Here is a 19,518-nt window from a genome sequence, read left to right on the forward strand (position 1 = left end):
CTTCTACCTGTTACATACTTTTCAACAAATCCAAAATATCCTTTTGCACTACGAGTAACTGATATAAATATGTATTCGCGTGCCGTGATTTTTTCTTTTCGAAAGTCACCTTAAGCTGTGGTGACTTCTTTAGAATACGTATGCTTAGTTAAAAAAAGTCTTATAGTTTCCGAGAGTTCGTCCAAGATATTGTTAATAGCCAACCTCTAAGCTGTTCGGGAGAATTCAAATAATTTATGCCCATCAAGAAAATTGTTTTTTGCAGAAAAGTAAGAAGCAATAAAAATAATAATAATAATACAGCTAACAAAGGTTAAGTAAGTTAAGACTAAAGCTTACAAAATACTCACATCAGCCACGATGTAACGTAAGCTAACATAAGTCATTGAAAACCCCACTTCTATTTTAGTGCATTTTTGTATTTGTATGTTTGACTTCGCTCAGTACTATAAATTTTAAATTGTATCAGTTGTGTAAATTTAATTTTTTTTAACTCAAAATGAAATACGTTGGTTTCGGATGCAATAAAATGGTTTCTGATGCGCAGAAGAAAAAAAATTTTAAGAAGTTTAATCAAAATTAAAAAACAAGTTCGGAATTTCATACAGCACACAATGTTTTAAAAATTCCATATCGTTCTCCCATTATTGTTCTTGATATGTTTGCCGTCGCCATGAACTGTTTTATCTGAAAATGGAAAAAATTCATATTATTAAATTAGAACAAGAATAAACCTTCATTGACTATAAGATTTCCTTTGTTGGGGAACAGTTAAAATAAATAACATAAAATTTAAATAAATATTAAAATACCAAATAACATCGAATTTCATCATAACATTTTAAAACTGTTCTGAATAAAAAAATTATGTGTGGTTGGAAGACAGTTAAGCTACTACTAACTAAATTCAGGACGTCTTATTTTCCCCGAGATATTCACTTTCATAGGGCAGACAGGCGGATCTCTCCTTACTTCACAAGACTTTGCACCTAAATACCAGGTTTTTGCATTTTTTTTGAAAAGCTGATATCTCGGTAATTATAAGAGAAAGAAAGTGCGGACTAATCATGTAGATTTAATGATGCCCCAAATGCAAATTGTTTTTTTTTCCATCTAGCCTCCCTAACGTTTGTGGCCGACCCAGAAAACCAAAAATGCAATAACATAAATGCTAAAATGCTAAAAATCTAGCTAGAAAGTTAGGCTTAAGACAACGTATTTTAGAGATGCCACTGCAACTTGTCACGAGTTTTCATCCGGCCCGCCCACTCTAACGCCCACAAACCGCTAAAGACTGTGGCTTCTATAATATTAATTTGAATGCCTTCGTTTGACCTTGTATAACTTATTTCTGTTTATATCTATAGATTTACCGAAGGTTTTTTAAATCGGAACAATATTTCGCTATTTATGAAGAAATTTATGTTATAAGGTCACACATGGGCAGTGACGTCACTATCAGTTGCTCAACATGCTTTCTCTGACAATAGGTGGCGCCTTGTGAATTTCCACTAGCAAAATGAATATTTTAAAATTGTGTAAAACAGTAAAGGGTAACTTATAGTCGCGGCAACTGACTATAGCGTTTCCTCTTGTTTTTTTTTTTTATTACGGTATTTATTTATCAAATCTTTTCTCTTCAAGACTGACGATAAGTATTCAAATCTTAGCCTAATACATAAGTTTAAAATTAAGTGTTTTTAAGAGAACGGCCCAGCTGTTGTTGGTGGGTGGGGTGATCTTTTCTCCTCAATCGTGAGTTGCTAGTGTTACATGATAGAGACCGCTCAAGCTTTAGCTTGATCGTATATTTTGCTTTTACATTTTCTAATTCTTCTTTAACATATCCCACATTAAAATCTATGTGAATGTTTTCATTCCATATGTATCACGGTGCACCAATTATAGTTCTCAGTGTCTGTGATTGAGCTCGCTGTATTACTTTTATATTGCATGCGATTCCCCATGGCTCGGAGCCATATTTCCAAATTGGCTTGAGAACTGCGTTGTACAGAAGAATCTTGTAGTCCATTTTTTGCGGAGAACGGGCATTTATTAACCAATGTAGGCTTGCTTTTAATTTAAGTTGTGTTCTTTTAGCTTCGATGTGTTTTCGCCAAGTATGCCTTCTGTCGAGGTGGACTCTAAGATATGGTACTTCAGTTGTTTGTGGAATATAGATGTTGTTCAGAGACAGTGGGATGCAAGTTTGTCTGTTTAGAGCAAAGGTGACGTGTTTATTGTTTTGCTCGTTAGCCTTTATGCGCCAATCTGCTAGCCATTTCTCGCGGCACTCGACTATAGCGTTTCCTCTTGTTTATAGTATATTATATAAAATAAATTTATCTATTCATCAGTTTCACTCTGAGCTTCAAAGATTAAGACGTGTGACTTACTTCCGCTCAAAGCGACAGCTTATCAATTTAATCTATAAATAGATCACCCGATTCGCGACTACTTCGTACACAATTACACATGAAAGAAAAACACGAAGAACAAGTGAACCTTCTTACACGTGGCAGGGTCCGAGCCCAAAAACACCGCATTGTCTCGACCACACGACCGTCCATTGAGAAAGATAAACTTGATAACAAGTGAACCAAAATATATTATTGTAAGTAGAACCGACAATGAAACTTTTGAAAAAATATCACCGTTTATAATAAAAAAAGTGGTTGACTTCGCCTGTAAGGGAGCAGTCGAAACTTGTAAGAAAACTAGATCTGAAACCCTTATTATCAAAACAAAAAACTATATAAAAGCACAGAAACTACTTAAAATACAGTCATCTCACAACTTCCCGGTCCACGCTGAAGAACACAAAACTCTGAACTACTCCAAAGGCATTATCTACTTCAATGATCTACGGAATATCGACGAACAAGAAATTTTGAATAATCTAAAACCTCAAAATGTTATTGACATCCGTAAAATACTAAAAAAAAGACAACAACGATCCAAATAAAACGACAGAAAGTAGCCTTATTGTACTAACAACAACAACAATTAACAAGCAACAATTACCCTCCCCGGCAAATTATGAAGTAGTTAATCTACGACCATACATTCCACCTCCAATGAGATGCTTCAACTGCCTTAGATCGGGACACCCCTCCGCTTACTGTAAAAGCCCTAAAACATGCGCTAATTGCTCAGAAAAAATGCACACAACAAACAACGAACCATGCACCAATACCCAAACCAGTATAACCAGTAAAAGAACTGACTGCTATCAAAACAACCCAAGAAGTGGACCACAAGACAGGCCGCATTCTATATAACGAATTTAAACAAATTTTCGACGAACTAAAACTTAAAATACTCTCAGCTAAAACAAATACGTTGAGTACTACATTGAAATCAAGAGAAAAAAACAACAACCAAAAAACTAAAAGTGGTAAGAAAACTAAAAGCAAAATATCTGCAAATAAGTAAACAATGAGTACTGATGAAGATTTAGGCCTATGAAATTATTCAAAATATACTAAACAAAATTATTTTAATATGGTAAAAATATTACAATTAAATGAAATGGATACCTCAATAATTATAACCACCTACAAATACTCATAAAAATCACAACCGTAAAAGAATATCCATTCAAGATGCACACCTCAACTCTACAAATAATATTCCCATCTCAATAAACTTCACCCTCTACCACATAAATAACTCGAAAAACCCTTATGGCGGAACCAAATCCGCAATATAAGCTTTGGCTCAATCGCCGTAACCGTACATTCTAAAATCAAATTTCCTATAACTTCCAGTTATATCCTTCCTAACAAACCATTCACTCTACAAGAATTACAAGACACTTACAATTTTATTTACGCCCCTATTCTAATAACAGACGATTTTAACAGCTGGTACAAAAGTTGGGAATCACAAAATAATTACTCACGAGGAAAACACTTCCCGATCTCAATTCAACTTTTTGAAAATGAATGAACTGATTAGCCTGGCAAAACATGTGTCGCAATATAAATACAACCAATGTATAACTTACAAAAAAGCCAACGAAATACACAAACGAGAAATAATGCAAAAAAACGGAAAGCCTTGCAAGAATTTACCTAAGACATAAATCCAAACAAACAAACTCCAATTCCAACAATATGGATAAAATTCAATAGATTCTGTTTCCTGAAAACTAACAGCCAGATTTATTTCCTTATTAACCCTAGTAATACATTCGATACCCAACCCGTACAAACAAATATGACACCTCCAAAGCACTATGTGAATTTTGGTCAAATGCATAACTTAATAATAACTTCCACCCTACTTTTAGATCAAACAAAGAAGACATAAACTACAATTTCTCCCACAGTACATCCTCGCAAACCCAACCCTAAAAATCCGATATTTCTATTATTAAATTAAAATGCGCCATAATCAAACTTAAAGGGAAAACACCAGGTAGGACCGCATCAGTTACCCAACGATTAAAAATCTACCAGATTCGGTAAAGCAAAGGCTACTTAAACTCTAAAACAATATCTTTAAATAGCTATCTATCCACAGTAATGGATAAAATATTATCTTAAAGACTATGGTGGCTAGTTAACAATAGCCAGCTACACGATACTCGTCAAATGTGCTTCAGAAAGGAAAAATCGGTATCAGACTCTCTAGCAACACTAGATTATCTGAATACCACCACCCTATCCAGAAAAAGTCACCTTTCAATAATTTCAGTAGATATCTCAAAAGCATTTGACAAAATAGGAATTCACACAATCATAGATGAACTCGTTAATTCGAAATTAGGATTAAAATTATAAAATATTAAATAAACTTTCTAACTAACCGAAAAATCTGTGTTCAAATTCAAAACATACAATCCCAACCTTTACCACTTAAAAATGGAATTCACCAATACCCGTAATCCTTTTTGCAAATGCCTATAACAAAGTAAATATAATAATACAATGATTGTAACAAGAGGAAGCGAAGATACCCGCTACAGTTTTACATAATTTCAAAATATTCATTTTGCTAGTGGAAATTCCCCAAGCGCCACCTATTGTCAGAAAAAGAATGTTGAGGAATTGATAGTAACGACACTGCCCTAAAACCTAAACCTAAATTTCTTCATAAATAGCAAAATAATGTTCCGATTAAAAAAAACTTTGGTAAATCGATAAATATTGGCAAAATTATGTTATACAAGGTCAAACGAAGACATACACTATATCATTATGGACGCCAGAGTTTTCCGCGGTTTGTGGGCGTTAGAGTGGGCGTGGCCGGATAAACACTAAGGTAAAGTTTCAGGGGCATCTCTTGAATACGTATTCTTAAGCACCACTTTCTACCTCTTATAGTTCCCGAGATTTTCGCATTTTTAGTTTTATTGCCTTTTGTGGGCGTGGCGTGATCGGAAAAAACAATGTGCATTAGGGGTACCAAAAATTAATACATGTTTAATCCGAACTTTCTATCACATATATTATATTTACCGAGATATCAGTTTTTCTACAAAAGGAGAAAACCGTCATTCGAGCTTGATGGGCGTAAGAGTGGGTGTGGCCGGATATGTGGCTGGCTAAACAAACTAAATTTCAACTTTCTAGCTCTAACAGTTCCTGAGATTTCAAAGATTTTTGTTTTTCATGATTTGTGGGCGTTAGAGTGGACTGCTGAAATAAACTTGCGCTGCGTTTAGACCTCAAAGAATCTTCATGCAATCTCAACTTCCCATCTCTTATAGTTCCTGTGATCTCAGTGGTCATACGGACAGACGGACATGGCTCAATCGACTTCGCTATTGATCCTGATCAAGAATATATATATTTTATAGGGTCGCAAACGCTTCCTTCTATCTGTTACATACTTTTCGACGAACCTAGTATACCCTTTTTCCATACGAGTAACGGGTATAATTACATTACAAAATACCCATTCCCAGACTCTGTCGGCTTTAAAATTATATTCGTCAACAGAATTCATACATATTTTATGTTTTCTCAAATCAAAAATATTGTTAATTACCAGCTTACCTTCACGGAAATTTTGAAAAAGTATAACTTTAAATTTCAATAAAACAACGATGAATGAATGATCATGTCTTTCAATAAATCATTATTTTCGAGTGAGTCTATTTATGATGAATTGCCAAACCAAACTGGGAATAAATCACTTGACAGCTGTAAAATCGGTGGCCATCTTGAACAGTATGCCAACTTAAAATTCTATACCCCTAATTTAATGTAACTTGAACAATGGATTAATATTAGATTTCACCAATCTAAATTTCTCTATGGAAACAAAATGTGTGAAACATTTTTTAAAGAATAATCTCTACTTGAGTATAAACATCTCTGGGTATAATGAAGACACCAAACAAATAATTGGGCCGCTGTTTCAATCGGAGATTGAAAAACCATGTCACGTTAACATACTGTTTTTGGCGAAAATAGATATTATATGTTCATTAAAAATATTTCAAGGTATGTATCATATATATTTATATATATATTTATATATTTAATTTAACAAGGCAAAAGGGGTCTCACAGAACAGTTCACAATGGCTGTGTAATGTTTGCTTGAATTTCTGTGGATCTGAGGATGCTGCTCTAAGACATAAAACTGTTTGTAGCGGAAAAGTCTCCAGGCTACCGGAATTACACAAGCGAACTCTGGAGTTTACCCAATACCGCAAGCAGTTTGAGGTGCCGGTCGTCGGTTACGCTGACTTTGAATGTGTACTGGAGCCGAGAAATATTGAAGTAAGCCCGAAATTATTTAATTTAAACTCTCATATACCTATAGCTTATGGTTATTATAATAAAATGTGACGATATGGAGAACCGATATACGTTCATGGACGCACCATAATAAAATTGTCAAGTGCATAGTCAAGTATAATTCAATGTTTCAAGTAGTTTATTCAAATTTCAGATTTTTTATATTTCAATAAGTAAGGAGAAAAGGGATACAAGGAGTGTAACGTTGCAGTAATTGATTTCTGAGAACATGTTTCTAAGATATTTCTAGTAGCTAGAACATAGGAAATAGGCTGATTATAATACATAAGTTTTACATTTTGCTGAATTGATTTTAAAATACTTATGCACGGATATTCGGTATGTATGTGTGCGCCTGAGTCAGGTATTCTATAAGATCCTCCCTTCATTGGTTTTCTGAAAGACCTGACCCTTTGCTATCTCTTGAGTGAGTCCACCTGGGAACTCACCCCTACCCTCTAGTCTGCACTCAGGTCTGCTTGCGAACTCACCCCAACCCTCAAGTGTGTGCTGATATCTTCTTGTGCGGAGGTGTGGAAATTTATTTTTAACTGTTTTAAAAAAGAGTTGCAATTTTTAACTTACAATCGTATAAAGCATACCATTGGAAAGGGCTTGAAAATACTTTCCAATGACACCAAACACTTTTTAGGGAGGGTCTATATTGAGACCCGCAATTATTGTTTTTTAAAACAGGTAGTAACGCAGGATAAAATTTTGTTGACTCTCTTGTACAAGATTTATCAAAACTGAGTGATGAGTACTTGTATAAAATTAAACCATTGAATTTCAAGATTCGTTAAATTGACATATTTGCAAAAAATATTATTAAATGAAAGAGTTAGGGATTATTGCCATTTAACAGGTTTATTTAGGGGTGCAGCTCATTCTAAATGTAACGTGGAGTATAAACTATGTAAATTTATACCAGTGTTTTTCCATAATTTTTCTAAATATGATTGTCATTTATTTATTGAAGACTTGACTAAAATTCCTGGTAGTATTAAAGCAATCCTAGTATATAAAGAACAATATATTTCGGTGTCCAAAACCATAAAAACTTCAAATGGACACACTTACGAAATTCGGTTTCTTGACACATTCAGATTTATGCCATCAGGTTTAGATACACTTGCTTTTAACTTAATTGATGATCAGTTAAATACAGTAACAACATTTTTCAAAAATGAAAAAGAATTCAAGCTTATGTGTGTGTCCTTCCTTATGAATATTTAGATTCAGCTAGTCGAGTTGAGGAAACTCAAGAACAGCATTCTATACTAACTTGACAGAAAACGAATGCTCTCAAGATGATTATGAACACCCACATAATGTCTGGTCACAATTTTCTTGTTCAAGTCTAAACGATTATCTAGATTTGTATTTAAAAACTGATGTTTTCCTATTGACTGATATATTTGAAAATTTTAGAAAAACATGTTTAGACCAGTTACTCAGTTTTTTACTAAACCAGGTCTATCTTGGACAGCCATGTTAAAGACCACAAATTTTCAACTAGAGTTATTAGTAGATATCGATATGTATAGATTTATTCAAAATAGCATTCGAGGGGGCTTAGTACAATGTTGCCATAGATATACAAAGGAAAATAACAAATACTCAACAGATTATGATCCAACAAAGGAATCATCAATTTATATGGTTGGGCAATGTCACAACCTCTTCCATATAAAGGGTTTGAATGGTTGTCCCCCAATGACTTAAAAAATTTTGATATTAATAACGTACCTATTGATAGTGAGCATAGATATTTCTGGAAGTAGACCTAATTTACCCCTATCGCCTTCATGATACACATGATTTTCCGTTTTGTCTGTTAAAAAAAAATTATGTAATCCATTATAAAAATTTGCAGCAATGCATTGTGTTAATATTAAAAAAGATTCATAGAGGGGTTCGCTTTTTACAAAAACCTTGGCTAAAGACTTATATTGACTTAAATACTTTACATAGACACAATGCCAAGAATAAATTTGAAAAAGATTTTTCTAAATTAATGAATGAATGAAATGAAAAAACTTTCTGTGGTATTTGATAAGCCAATGTATTTGGGTTTTGCTGTATTGGAATTATCAAAGTGGAAAATGTATGATTTTCATTACCAATACATGAAACCCAAATTTCAAGAAAATTTAGTTTTAAATTACATGGATACAGACTCATACATCTATACTTTAAAAGCTGATGATTTTTATAAGGATATTCGTGGTGATATTGAATCAAAATTTGATACATCCGATTATTTTGATGGAGGAATTGATTTAAATAATTTAAAAAAAGCTAATAAAAAGAGGTTAGGATATTTTAAAGATGAGTTGAATGGAAAACTAATGAGTGAATTTATAGGTCTATGCTCCAAAGTTTATAGTTATAAAGTAAATAAAGTTGAAAACTCTTATAATAAAGTAAAAGGTGTGAGTTCCAGGAATTTAACTACGGATCATTATAACTCCCTGGAACTCCACTATATGGTAGTAGGACAATGTTTAGATCAAGGGCAAACAAAATATTTATGTGCTAATGATAGTAAAAGAAAACATAAACATAATGAAACAGAGTTTACAATGTTAAATCACGATGATCATTGTGGATTGTATCAATTTCTTAGAACTTGAAAATATATTTTTAAGAGATATAATAACTTAGAGATAAGCAAGTAAACATAGAACAAGAATTATTTTGTAAGTCAATTCAATTTGAAATGTTTAATTTTGATCGAGATTGTGGTAAATATAAGTTAAACAAAAATAAATTGTAAAAAACATATAATACTTTATTAAAATTGTTAGTATACACATTATAAACTTGTATGTAAATATATTTTTTAAATTTAATTATATATTATAAGAAAAAAATAATAATAAAACAAAAAAAAATTAAATATTACATTGTCTTTTAATTTGGTATTTGTACTAAAAAATGTCATCTTTATTTACCCAGCTGGCTTCGACCATTGGAAAGCCAAGCCATTTTACAAAGCTTTCGTACTAGACAATCAAATCACTGCCCGATTCCTCTTACTTAAATCATATTTACTTGGTCGAAGTTTTATGGTTGAAGTAAGAGGAGTGAGGTCAAGATCTGATCAAGATGAGATCAAGATCTGCTCGTGCTGGAGTTCCACAGGGGAGTGTCCTGGGTCCCGTGCTGTATACCCTGTTCACTTCTGACCTGCCTTGTCCGAATGAACCAAACACACTTCTGGCCACCTGCGCCGATGACACGGCGTTCCTAGTCAACTCCTCTTGCCGTATCGAGGCATCAAGAATCACCCAGGAATTTCTGGACACATACGGCAAGTGGACCAACAGGTGGAACATAGCGATTAATGGAAGGAAATCACAACACTGCTGTTTCGCTTGGAGAGTGCAGTCCCTTCCGGAGGTCAAACTTCACGACGACATCATTCCGCAATCATCACAGGCGCAGTACCTGGGCCTCATTTTAGATAAGCGCCTCACGTGGAGCATACTTCGAAAATAGCAGCTACTTGTCGTTCCAAGCTTAGGAAACTCTACTGGTTGCTTAAGCCAACGAGCAAGCTAAGCCTAGCTAACAAAGTGCTACTGTACAAATCAATTGTGGTGCCCTCGATGATGTACTGCATCCAACTATGGGGCTTGGCTTCGGATTCTAACGTCATGAAAATTCAAAGGGTTCAAAACCGGGCGTTACGCATGATTGCAAATGCGCCTTGGTACGTCAGAAACAAAGCTCTAGAAGATGACCTCCACATTCCCTCTATTAGGGAACAGATAAACAGGCACTCGAGTCGGTACAACGATCGTCTCACAGCTCACACAAACCACCTAGCCTCCTCGCTGGCTCACACTACTATAAGAAGACGTTTAAAGCGAAGGCATCCAGCCGATCTCTGGACAAGAGGACGCCAAATTTCTCGAGTCCTAAAGCAGTAAATTTAGCATTAGCATTTAGCATTGATCTCTAGTTATCTAGTTATAAAAATTTGTTAATTTCCTTCCTGTTATGTATTTATGTTATTTGTTCTATGTAGTACTCAACGTATTATAGCCATTAAGTTGGCTGATTGACGTTTAATAAATGTATTGTTATATCAAAAAAAAAAAAAAAAAAAAGACAATCAAATCGACATAATGCTGCTTTCAGAAACACATCTCACAAACAAACTTCGAGGATATTTATTCTATGGAACAAACCATCCAGATGGTAAAGCACACGGCGGACGGACTGGAATTTTAATCAGAAGCCGTATTAAGCACCATTATCATACGAAATTTGCTAAAAACCACCTACAGGCCACATCCATAAATATACACCTAAATACTGGCAAGCAATTAACGCTAGCCGCTGTATACTGCCCCCCACGCTTCACCATAGCCGAAGATGAGTTTATGCAGTTTTTCAACTCACTCGGAGACCACTTCATAGCAGCAGGAGACTACAATGCCAAGCACACACACTGGGGATCTCGTTTCGTGACTCCAAGAGGAAAGCAGCTCTATAATGCAATTATCAAAGCCAAGAACAAGCTCGACTATGTTTCTTCTGGCACACCAACATACTGGCCGGCAGACCCAAAGAAACTTCCCGATTTAATAGACTTTGCGATTATCAAAAAAATTCCTAAACATATGAAAAACTCACAGTCATCGAGTGGTTTTTGCAATTTCGCTTCTTTCTTTCTTCTTCCTTCCTACCATTCGCTTATTTTTTCGCTTCCCCTCTTTCCATCGGGCACGTGTGTTTTTGTATATTTTTTTTTGGCATAGCTGAGGTTGAGATCAAGCTCCACCAATCCCTCAATTTTGTCAAGGGCACCATTTATGCCCCTTGCTTAATAAATATTCCCAAATTAAAAATTGTAGAGAAGCTTAAGTCACAAAATGTGCACAGCGTCTACAAATTCACGAAAATTGTTGACGGCAAACCCAAACCTTCTGGAAAAATATTAGTTACTTTTGACTCCTACAAAATACCAAGAAAGCTTGACGTCTCTTGGCCCACCGTAAAGGTTTGGGAATATTTTCCTAATCCTATGAGGTGCAAGTCTTGTCAACTATTGGGACACACAATGAAACACTGCAAGAACACTGCAACTTGCGTTTCTTGTAACCTCTCCCCTCATCTTCCAGTGCCCTGCACTCGCATTTTTTGTGCAAACTGTAGCGGCGATCATCCAGCCTCCTCTCCAACATGCCCAAAATATCAATTCCAAAGAAAACTTCTCTGCATAAAAACAAGCAAGAAATGCAGCTTCCGTGAAGCCCGCAATATTTTACAACAAAAAAACAATAACAACGCATCGACTACCTTCCCTTGTGTCGCCAGCGCAGCAAGCCCTCCGTCCACAACCGACCGAAACCCATAGTATAACCAACACGACCTCTCAGATGAACATGCCAATCTCATCTCTTTCAAATTTATACAAATCTTCTCTCTCCACTGCACCCGACGCACAAGACCCAAGCTCTTTAATCAGCCCAATCGATCGCTCGCGGTCGAATATTATTAAAGCTCTTATTGAAGAAGCAAACAAAATCAAAGTACCAGAATCCTCAACTAACTCTAACGCCTTAAATATATCATCCGACTACGATTCATCAATGGAAACATTGGATTCATAGTCCAGTCTTTCCCATAGCATTTCCTATATCCAACAGAAATCTTATTGATTTATTTTAATATGTGCCAATTAAAATATTACAATGGAATATAAACGGAATTTTTAACAATTATCATGACTTTCTATATTAATAAATGAACAATCCCCTGACATTTTATGTTAACAAGAAATAAACCTGCCCTGTAACTTTATAAACTTTGTCTGCCTCAAGGGTTACATTGGCTATTTCCACAATTTACCGCAGAACATCAGTGCTAAGCAAGGCGTTGGTATTCTTATCAAACAAAACCTTTCCCACTCACACCGAAATATCGACTCTAATATTCTCTGCTCTGTTTTGGAGCTTAATGTAAGCATTTGCATACAGATTGTCAATGTTTACATTCCTCCAAATCAAAGTTTTACAACATCTGACTTAACCGCCATTCTCGATAGAGTTAGACACCCCTAGTTCTAGGGGACTTTAACTCGTGGAGCCCTCTATGGGGCTCTAGTCAGTCAAACACCAGAGGCAAAAAAATCGAGAAATTAATATCGGGAAAAGATCTGATTGTCCTCAACAATGGATCTCCCACACATCTTTCCACCCACAATTCCCTTACCTACGTTGTCCTTTCCTTCATTACCCCGCAGATAGCACACAGGTGCAGTTGGTCAATCTTATCCAACCTTCACGGTAGTGATTACTTCCCCATATCTCTTGATTTTTCCATACATTTTAGTACCTCCCCTACCCCTCCCCCACCTAAATTTAAAATAGATCTAGCCAATTGGGATGCATATAGATCTATGTGAGAAAGAAGAGCGTTGGATTGGAAGTCAGGTTGTCTAAACCACCAAGTTGCACAAATAACAAAAGCGATTAGGTCCGCAGCCAACTGCAGTATTCCACAAACCAAACGGGTTGTGCGCAAGGCTGCAGTTCCGTGGTGAGATTACAACCTTCAGATGCTTCGAAATGAAAAGCAACAGCATAAACCATTGTAATCAATTTTCCTCAAATATGCTTGAGTCTGCATTAATGTCCAAATCAGACATTAATATAGCTGGTATAGTGAGATTATTTATTTCTTCCTCTTCCAATTCTTCATGGTCAGTATTATTCGCTTCCTTTGATTCTGGTTCTTCACCAGTTTCGATTATTACTGACATATTAAGTATATTGGGTATTGATATATCTAGCTTGAACTTTTCCCTAATAGTTGCTAAATTGGATTTTAGTCTGATCAAATACTTTGAAACCTGAGACCAATGATCCTAATTAAATTTATCTCATTTAACCAATATTTCGGCGTGTTTTCTAACTGTGGTTCTCTGTATAGCTCTGTTCTGGTCTAGTGACTTATATGATTTGTCAAATTCTGCTCTAATGTTTGATAGTTCCTTTATTTATTCATTCCATTCCATTATATTATGGATATGAATTACTTCTTAGATACCATCATAACAATTGCTCTACCTAAGATTGGATGTTCATCTATTCTAGATAATGTTTGATAGTTCCTTTATTTATTCATTCCATTCCATTATATTATGGATATGAATTACTTCTTAGATACCATCATAACAATTGCTCTACCTAAGATTGGATGTTCATTTATTCTATTCCACACCAAGAACGGATGTTAATACTATTCATTTTTGGGTTTATAATGCCAGAATGTCCGACACCAACTTGATAAATGCAGTTTTTAAAAAATCTGTACTTGTGGCCAAAAGGACTTGTCTTGAAAATTTCACCTCCAGGATATCCCCTTTATCGTCTTCCAAAAAGTTTGGTCCGACGTAAAGAGGCTGGCCGGCGTACCACCACAGCCGTTTCGATTTTTGAAGTGCGATTCAGGTGTCGTAACAGGTTCTGAGGATATCGCAGAAGAGTTCGGGCATCTTTGGTCAAACTATTCGGCTGACAGTAACTTTTCAGACGAATACGTACACCAAAAAGACGCCTATTTATCGCAGTCCTATCTTCTAACAGCTCTGTCATCACCTGCCAAATGCTTAGAAAAAAACTTCACATTAGCCGAAATCGAATATGCATTAGCCGGGTTAAAGGGTAAAACCCCTGGGGCAGACCGGATATCCTACCCAATGCTTAAGGAAATGCCAATCTCCCTTAAAACCAGGCTTTTAGGAGTATACAATCAAATTTTTAGCTCCGGAAAATACCCACACAGTTGGAGATCAGCCACTGTCATCCCATCCCAAACCAAATAGACCTCCGGCAGAAATCAACAGCTACCGCCTCATTTCCCTCCTATCCTGTTTAGGAAAAGCTGTAGAAAAATGATTGCCCGCCGACTTATGTGGTTCATCACCCGAAATAACCTGATCTCGCAGAACCAAGTTGCATTTAAACACTTCTCGTCAAACGCTCTTTCCACGAAAAATCACGTCTCTACATTAGCGACTGATTTTGAAAGAGCCTTCGATCGCGTGGGAATTCATGCCGTACTTGGTCAGCTTCAGCGCTGGGGTGTTGGTCCAAGACTTTATAACCTTATAAAGGCCTTCATGACCAATCATTCCTTCAGAGTTCGCGTAAACAACAACACCTCCAACACAGTCTCTATAACGGCATACCGCAAGGCTTAAATAAGGCTTTCAGTAGTTCTTTTTATTATCGCTTTTGATAAACTTAATTGTATTTTAAGTAGACATAAGGACATTCAACTCTCAATATACGCAGATGACGCTATTATTTTTTCCAAATTAAAAAATGTAAATATTGTTAAAGATAAATTTGTAGATTTATTAAGTGAAATAGATTCCTGGGGAGCCATTTCGGTTGCGTCCCTAGCCATTGAAAAATATAAATTACTCCATATTTGCCGCAAACACAGATGCACTCTCTCCCATATTAACTTTAAAAATAAAAGAATAGAAAATGTTAAAAGTTTAACAATTTTGGCTTAACCTTCGATACCAAACTCCTATTTGATCAGCATTGTATTAAACTAAGAAAACAACTGGAGTCCAGATTTAACAATATAAAATTTTTGTCATCCAAATATACTAACATCCATATTAATACACTAATATGAATTACTCGTGCCCTGATGCTTTCCAAAATAGATTACGATCTACCAGTTTACGGATGGTGTGCAAAATCACACTTAAACAAGTTGCAGGCTCCATACCATGGTGCAATCCGATGTGCTATAAACGATTTTCCTACCTCACCTACCGCATGCATTTTGGCTGACCGTGCAGCTCGTTTGCAAAATGCATTTAACAAAAAATGCTCTACTAAGGAAGGATTTCTCAGCCATGTTCAAGCAAAAACGGAATTACAAAGTCATATCAACGCTTAGGCGGTGTGCCAGCTTCACAACGCAGCTTGGCCTTCCCCCGCCCAATCATAGGAATACTGCTAAGCTACCAGCCTATTGAAACAGCACAAAAGCTAATGTGATCCCTAATATGTACAACGGCTCAAAAAATAATACCACCAAAGCTGAATTCCAGACCCGCTTTCGATGCCTACATGAAAAACTCGGCACAAAATCTTGGCTCTACACCGATGGATCAAAAACAGACGACGACACTACCTTTGCTGTTGTTGACAGTAATGACAAAATAATCTCAGGTGGAATGCAACCCCCTTACAACTCCATATTTACTGAGGAAGCCTTCGCCATATTACAAGCCTGTCTCTTTGCCACCAAATACTCGGGACACTTTGTAATCTGTACCGATAGCCTTTCCACCTTATCTTTTTTACAAAATTGGGGTCAAACCGATCCCACAATCGTGGAGATAAGACGGCTTTCTTCTTTTAATAATATAACCCTTGTATGGACGCCCAGCCACCAAGGTATCCATGGAAAAGAACTAGCAGACCAGGCCGCAAAGGACATGCGGCTAAAACCATCCTTTCTTTTTACTCCTTTCAACAACAAGGACCGTCCGTCTCCACCTTAAGGACAAACAATTCAGAGAATGGGACCTATATGACCACCGATATTTTTCCATCAACAATACCTTCACAAAAATTTCTCTGCCTGGGCACCTTGGAAAGCGGGCATGTTCAACATTCATCCGCCTTCGTATCGGGCACACCCGTGCAACACACGAACATATCCTTACTGGAACACCACGTCCCGCCTGCCGTTGCGGCGAACACCTCAACTCATGCCGTCTTCTGGAGAGCGTCAGGGCCCTGATTTTCGGCCAGAAAAAACCCTCCGATAGTTTAAATATAATTTCACAAGAAACCATTATGAACATTTATCATTTTGTCATTAGAACCAACCTAAATATTTAAGTATTTTTATCTTTTTATCTTTATCTCGAGTCGTAGGCCCTAGGAGCTAGTACTCTTTAATAAATGTATTAGATTTAGTATTGTATACTAGATGTAATTTTGTTAAATAAATAAATAATGATAAACGCCGAATGCCTTACGGATCTTTTATCTGATCACTCGCCAGTCCTTTTTACTCTACTCCGACATCCAGAAACATGGGATCAACAATAAAAACTGACCTCACATAAAACCAATTGCGCTAAGTACAGGAAGTATATTAGCTCATACATTGACAGTTTTGTTAATTCACTGAAATCTGTACTCGTCTCTGCAGCTCGAGTTTCAACACCTCATACTATAAACACACAATGCAATCAAACGAAGACAAATCTACAAATCGAACTGCTCGTCCTCGAAAAGCGACGTTTACGTCGAGAATGGCAATATCACAGATCGCCATCTGCTAAGCAAAGCATAAAACATGCCTCACGTCAACTTGCTCAAGCTCTACAGCAACAAGAAACAGCCCCAGCCTCAACATGAGCCAATTGAGTTTCGCCCAAACGAAATCGTAAACATCATCAAAAGACAACTGAATCACCGCACTGCGACCTCATAACTCACTCTCACCCAGCCCTTTAATGCCATTGCAAAACTTGGGCACTTTCCAGTAAGATGGAAAAAGTCAATTATAATAACGATTGCAAAGCCGGGGAAAGACCACACTATCCCCACGTCATATAGACCTATAAGCCTACTCTCTTGCCTATCTAAACTCTTTGAAATATGCCTAATCACTCAAGTAAACACATACCTGAGAATCCAGGAAGGAATCCCGTCACATCTATTTGGGTTTCGTGAAAAGCATGGAACAATTGAGCAGGTCAACCAGATAACATCAGAAATTCGGAACGCGTTTGAAAAACGAGAGTACTGTACTGCCATATTTTTAGATGTCTCTCACGCATTTGATAGAGTCTGGCTAGAAGGTCTAATGTACAAGATCAAGATAATGCTCCCCTACAGCACCCACAAGATTTTAGAGTCTTACCTTCACGACAGAAAATTTGTTGTGAGGTGCAAGACTGCTATATCTGATGATTACACTGTTGGAGCTGGAGTTCCTCAAGGTAGCGTGCTAGGGCCAACACTATATGTCCTCTACACAGCAGACATCCAGACAACCACACGACTAACAACAACTACGTTTGCTGATGACACAGCTATTTTTAGCCGCTCAAAATGCCCGATTCAAGCAACTGCGCAGCTAGCTCTTCATATGGTCGATGATGAAAATGGCTATCAGATTGGCGAAATAAAGTGAACGAACTAAAATGCAAGCACATTACGTTCACTCTAAACAGGCAAAACTGCCCGCCGATTACGTTAAACAAAACTCTACTCCCACAAGCAAACAAAGTAACATACAAAGTACAAAGTACATCTCAACAGAAGACTCACATGGCGCCGGCACATTGAAGCCAAAAGAACACACCTAAAGCTAAAAGCCAGCAGCCTCATTGCCTTATCAACGCCCGGTCACCACATGGCGAGAGGTCAAACAAGGTTGAGCAACCAATCACGCCTTCGTCGCAATGACCTACCCACCCAGCGACCGACCTGAGGGACGCGCAACCAGAATGCAGTCTTCGTATACTGTTAGTTAAATTGTAATGTTAAGATTCGAACTTAAAATTATATTTTTAAGAGATATAATAAATGGAAGAAATACAGTCGTCAATAATTTTAATGAACTTAGAGATAAGCTAATTGAAAATAAGTCAATTGAATTGGAAATGTTTTATTTTCATCGAGATTGTGAAAATATTAGTAAAACAAAAAATAAATTGTAAAGCTACGTGCTATTTTATACTATTTTATACAAATTGTTAATATACACATCATAAAATTCTACATATATACACATGCAAATATAAGATTATTGAAGACACCGTCGATTTTGTCATGAGAGCCACGATAGGGTGCAATAAAACAATAATTTCGGTCATTTTTGACGATCCAAAATTGGCAGTGGAACGCAGTGTCGAAACGGCGCAAAAGCCCATTCTAGACAAGTCCAATCCGACTAGACAGAAGATAGGAAAGAAGGTATACCTTAAAAGCAACAACAGTTAGGGGAAGGCAGACATGGGAACGTCTCTTCTCATTAGGGGGATGGTGGTACATAAGGACAATCTTAGGTGAGAATTCTGCCGAATTTTTCTCCAACAAGTTTACAACACCAAGTTTTCCTTGCTATCTTGTCCGTGTTGAGAGCGCTCCCCGAGTTGCCAGGGGCCAGATAAATCGTTGTAACGGGCCGCATGGGCGAAGCTTGGCGAGGCTGCGCATCTAGCTCAAATACAATGCTTAGATTGCTTTGGCTCTTAGTTTTTAGTCTTCTTTTGTATCCCAATAAAGAGCGGGCACTCAAGGAAAGTTACTCCGGCGGCCGCCATTTACCTGATTTGGGTTAGCGTACCTTAAGGCCACTAACAACGAAGGTAGTTCCTTCCACCGTATTCTTAAACGAGCGCCCGACGCTGACGACATCTGCGCCTGGCGAGCATCGGTTAGGACACCACGTGTGACGCAGGCCCCGCGGCCCCGTTACATAACCCGCCGGCCATTACTTACCAAAAACTTATATAAACGTATAAAGCAAAAAATTAAAAAACATTTTTATTCTGTAGCGTGCCTAATGACGATACTACGAAAATGATTTTGATCACTCGAATAAATGATTATTATATTAGGTTGTCAATGTAGTCTTGCGGTATTTTCGCTAGTTGGCGCTGAAACCGCGTAGTGCTTGTTTTATTCGTCGCATCAGGTCATACTATACCGTTTTGATTGATTGTCTTTTCTTTTAAGTCGTTTGTGAGTTAT

The 19,518-nt window shown here is 36.8% G+C and overlaps 2 protein-coding genes across 3 annotated transcripts in view; one reads left to right on the forward strand and one right to left on the reverse strand.

Annotated features, from left to right (window-relative positions):
• Positions 1-513: 513 nt before the first annotated feature.
• Positions 514-19,518, reverse strand: part of LOC108117450 (putative serine/threonine-protein kinase STE20-like) — a 60,036-nt gene continuing 41,031 nt past the window's right edge. For both annotated transcript variants that reach the window (XM_041817822.1, XM_041817821.1), the window contains one exon: positions 514-687. In XM_041817822.1, the coding sequence (XP_041673756.1) occupies positions 620-687 (68 nt within the window). In that variant the 3' untranslated portion in view covers positions 514-619. The remainder of the gene's footprint in view (positions 688-19,518) is intronic.
• LOC121529830 lies at positions 14,099-16,835 on the forward strand. The gene is made up of 2 exons (XM_041817823.1): positions 14,099-16,197; positions 16,402-16,835. Exons 1-2 carry the CDS (start codon positions 15,804-15,806, stop codon positions 16,572-16,574), a joined length of 567 nt encoding a protein of 188 aa, XP_041673757.1. The 5' UTR covers positions 14,099-15,803; the 3' UTR covers positions 16,575-16,835.

The sequence above is a fragment of the Drosophila eugracilis genome, unplaced genomic scaffold (genome assembly GCF_018153835.1).
Source record: "Drosophila eugracilis isolate 14026-0451.02 unplaced genomic scaffold, ASM1815383v1 contig_1929, whole genome shotgun sequence".
NCBI lineage: Eukaryota > Metazoa > Arthropoda > Insecta > Diptera > Drosophilidae > Drosophila > Drosophila eugracilis.

Excerpts from the sequence above, each read along its gene's own strand:
- LOC121529830 (XM_041817823.1), top strand. The coding sequence starts at position 15,804 with ATGTACAACGGCTCAAAAAATAATACCACCAAAGCTGAATTCCAGACC. Across the intron at positions 16,198-16,401 it reads ATGGACGCCCAGCCACCAAG|CGGGCATGTTCAACATTCAT; the intron begins GTATCCATGGAA and ends CACCTTGGAAAG.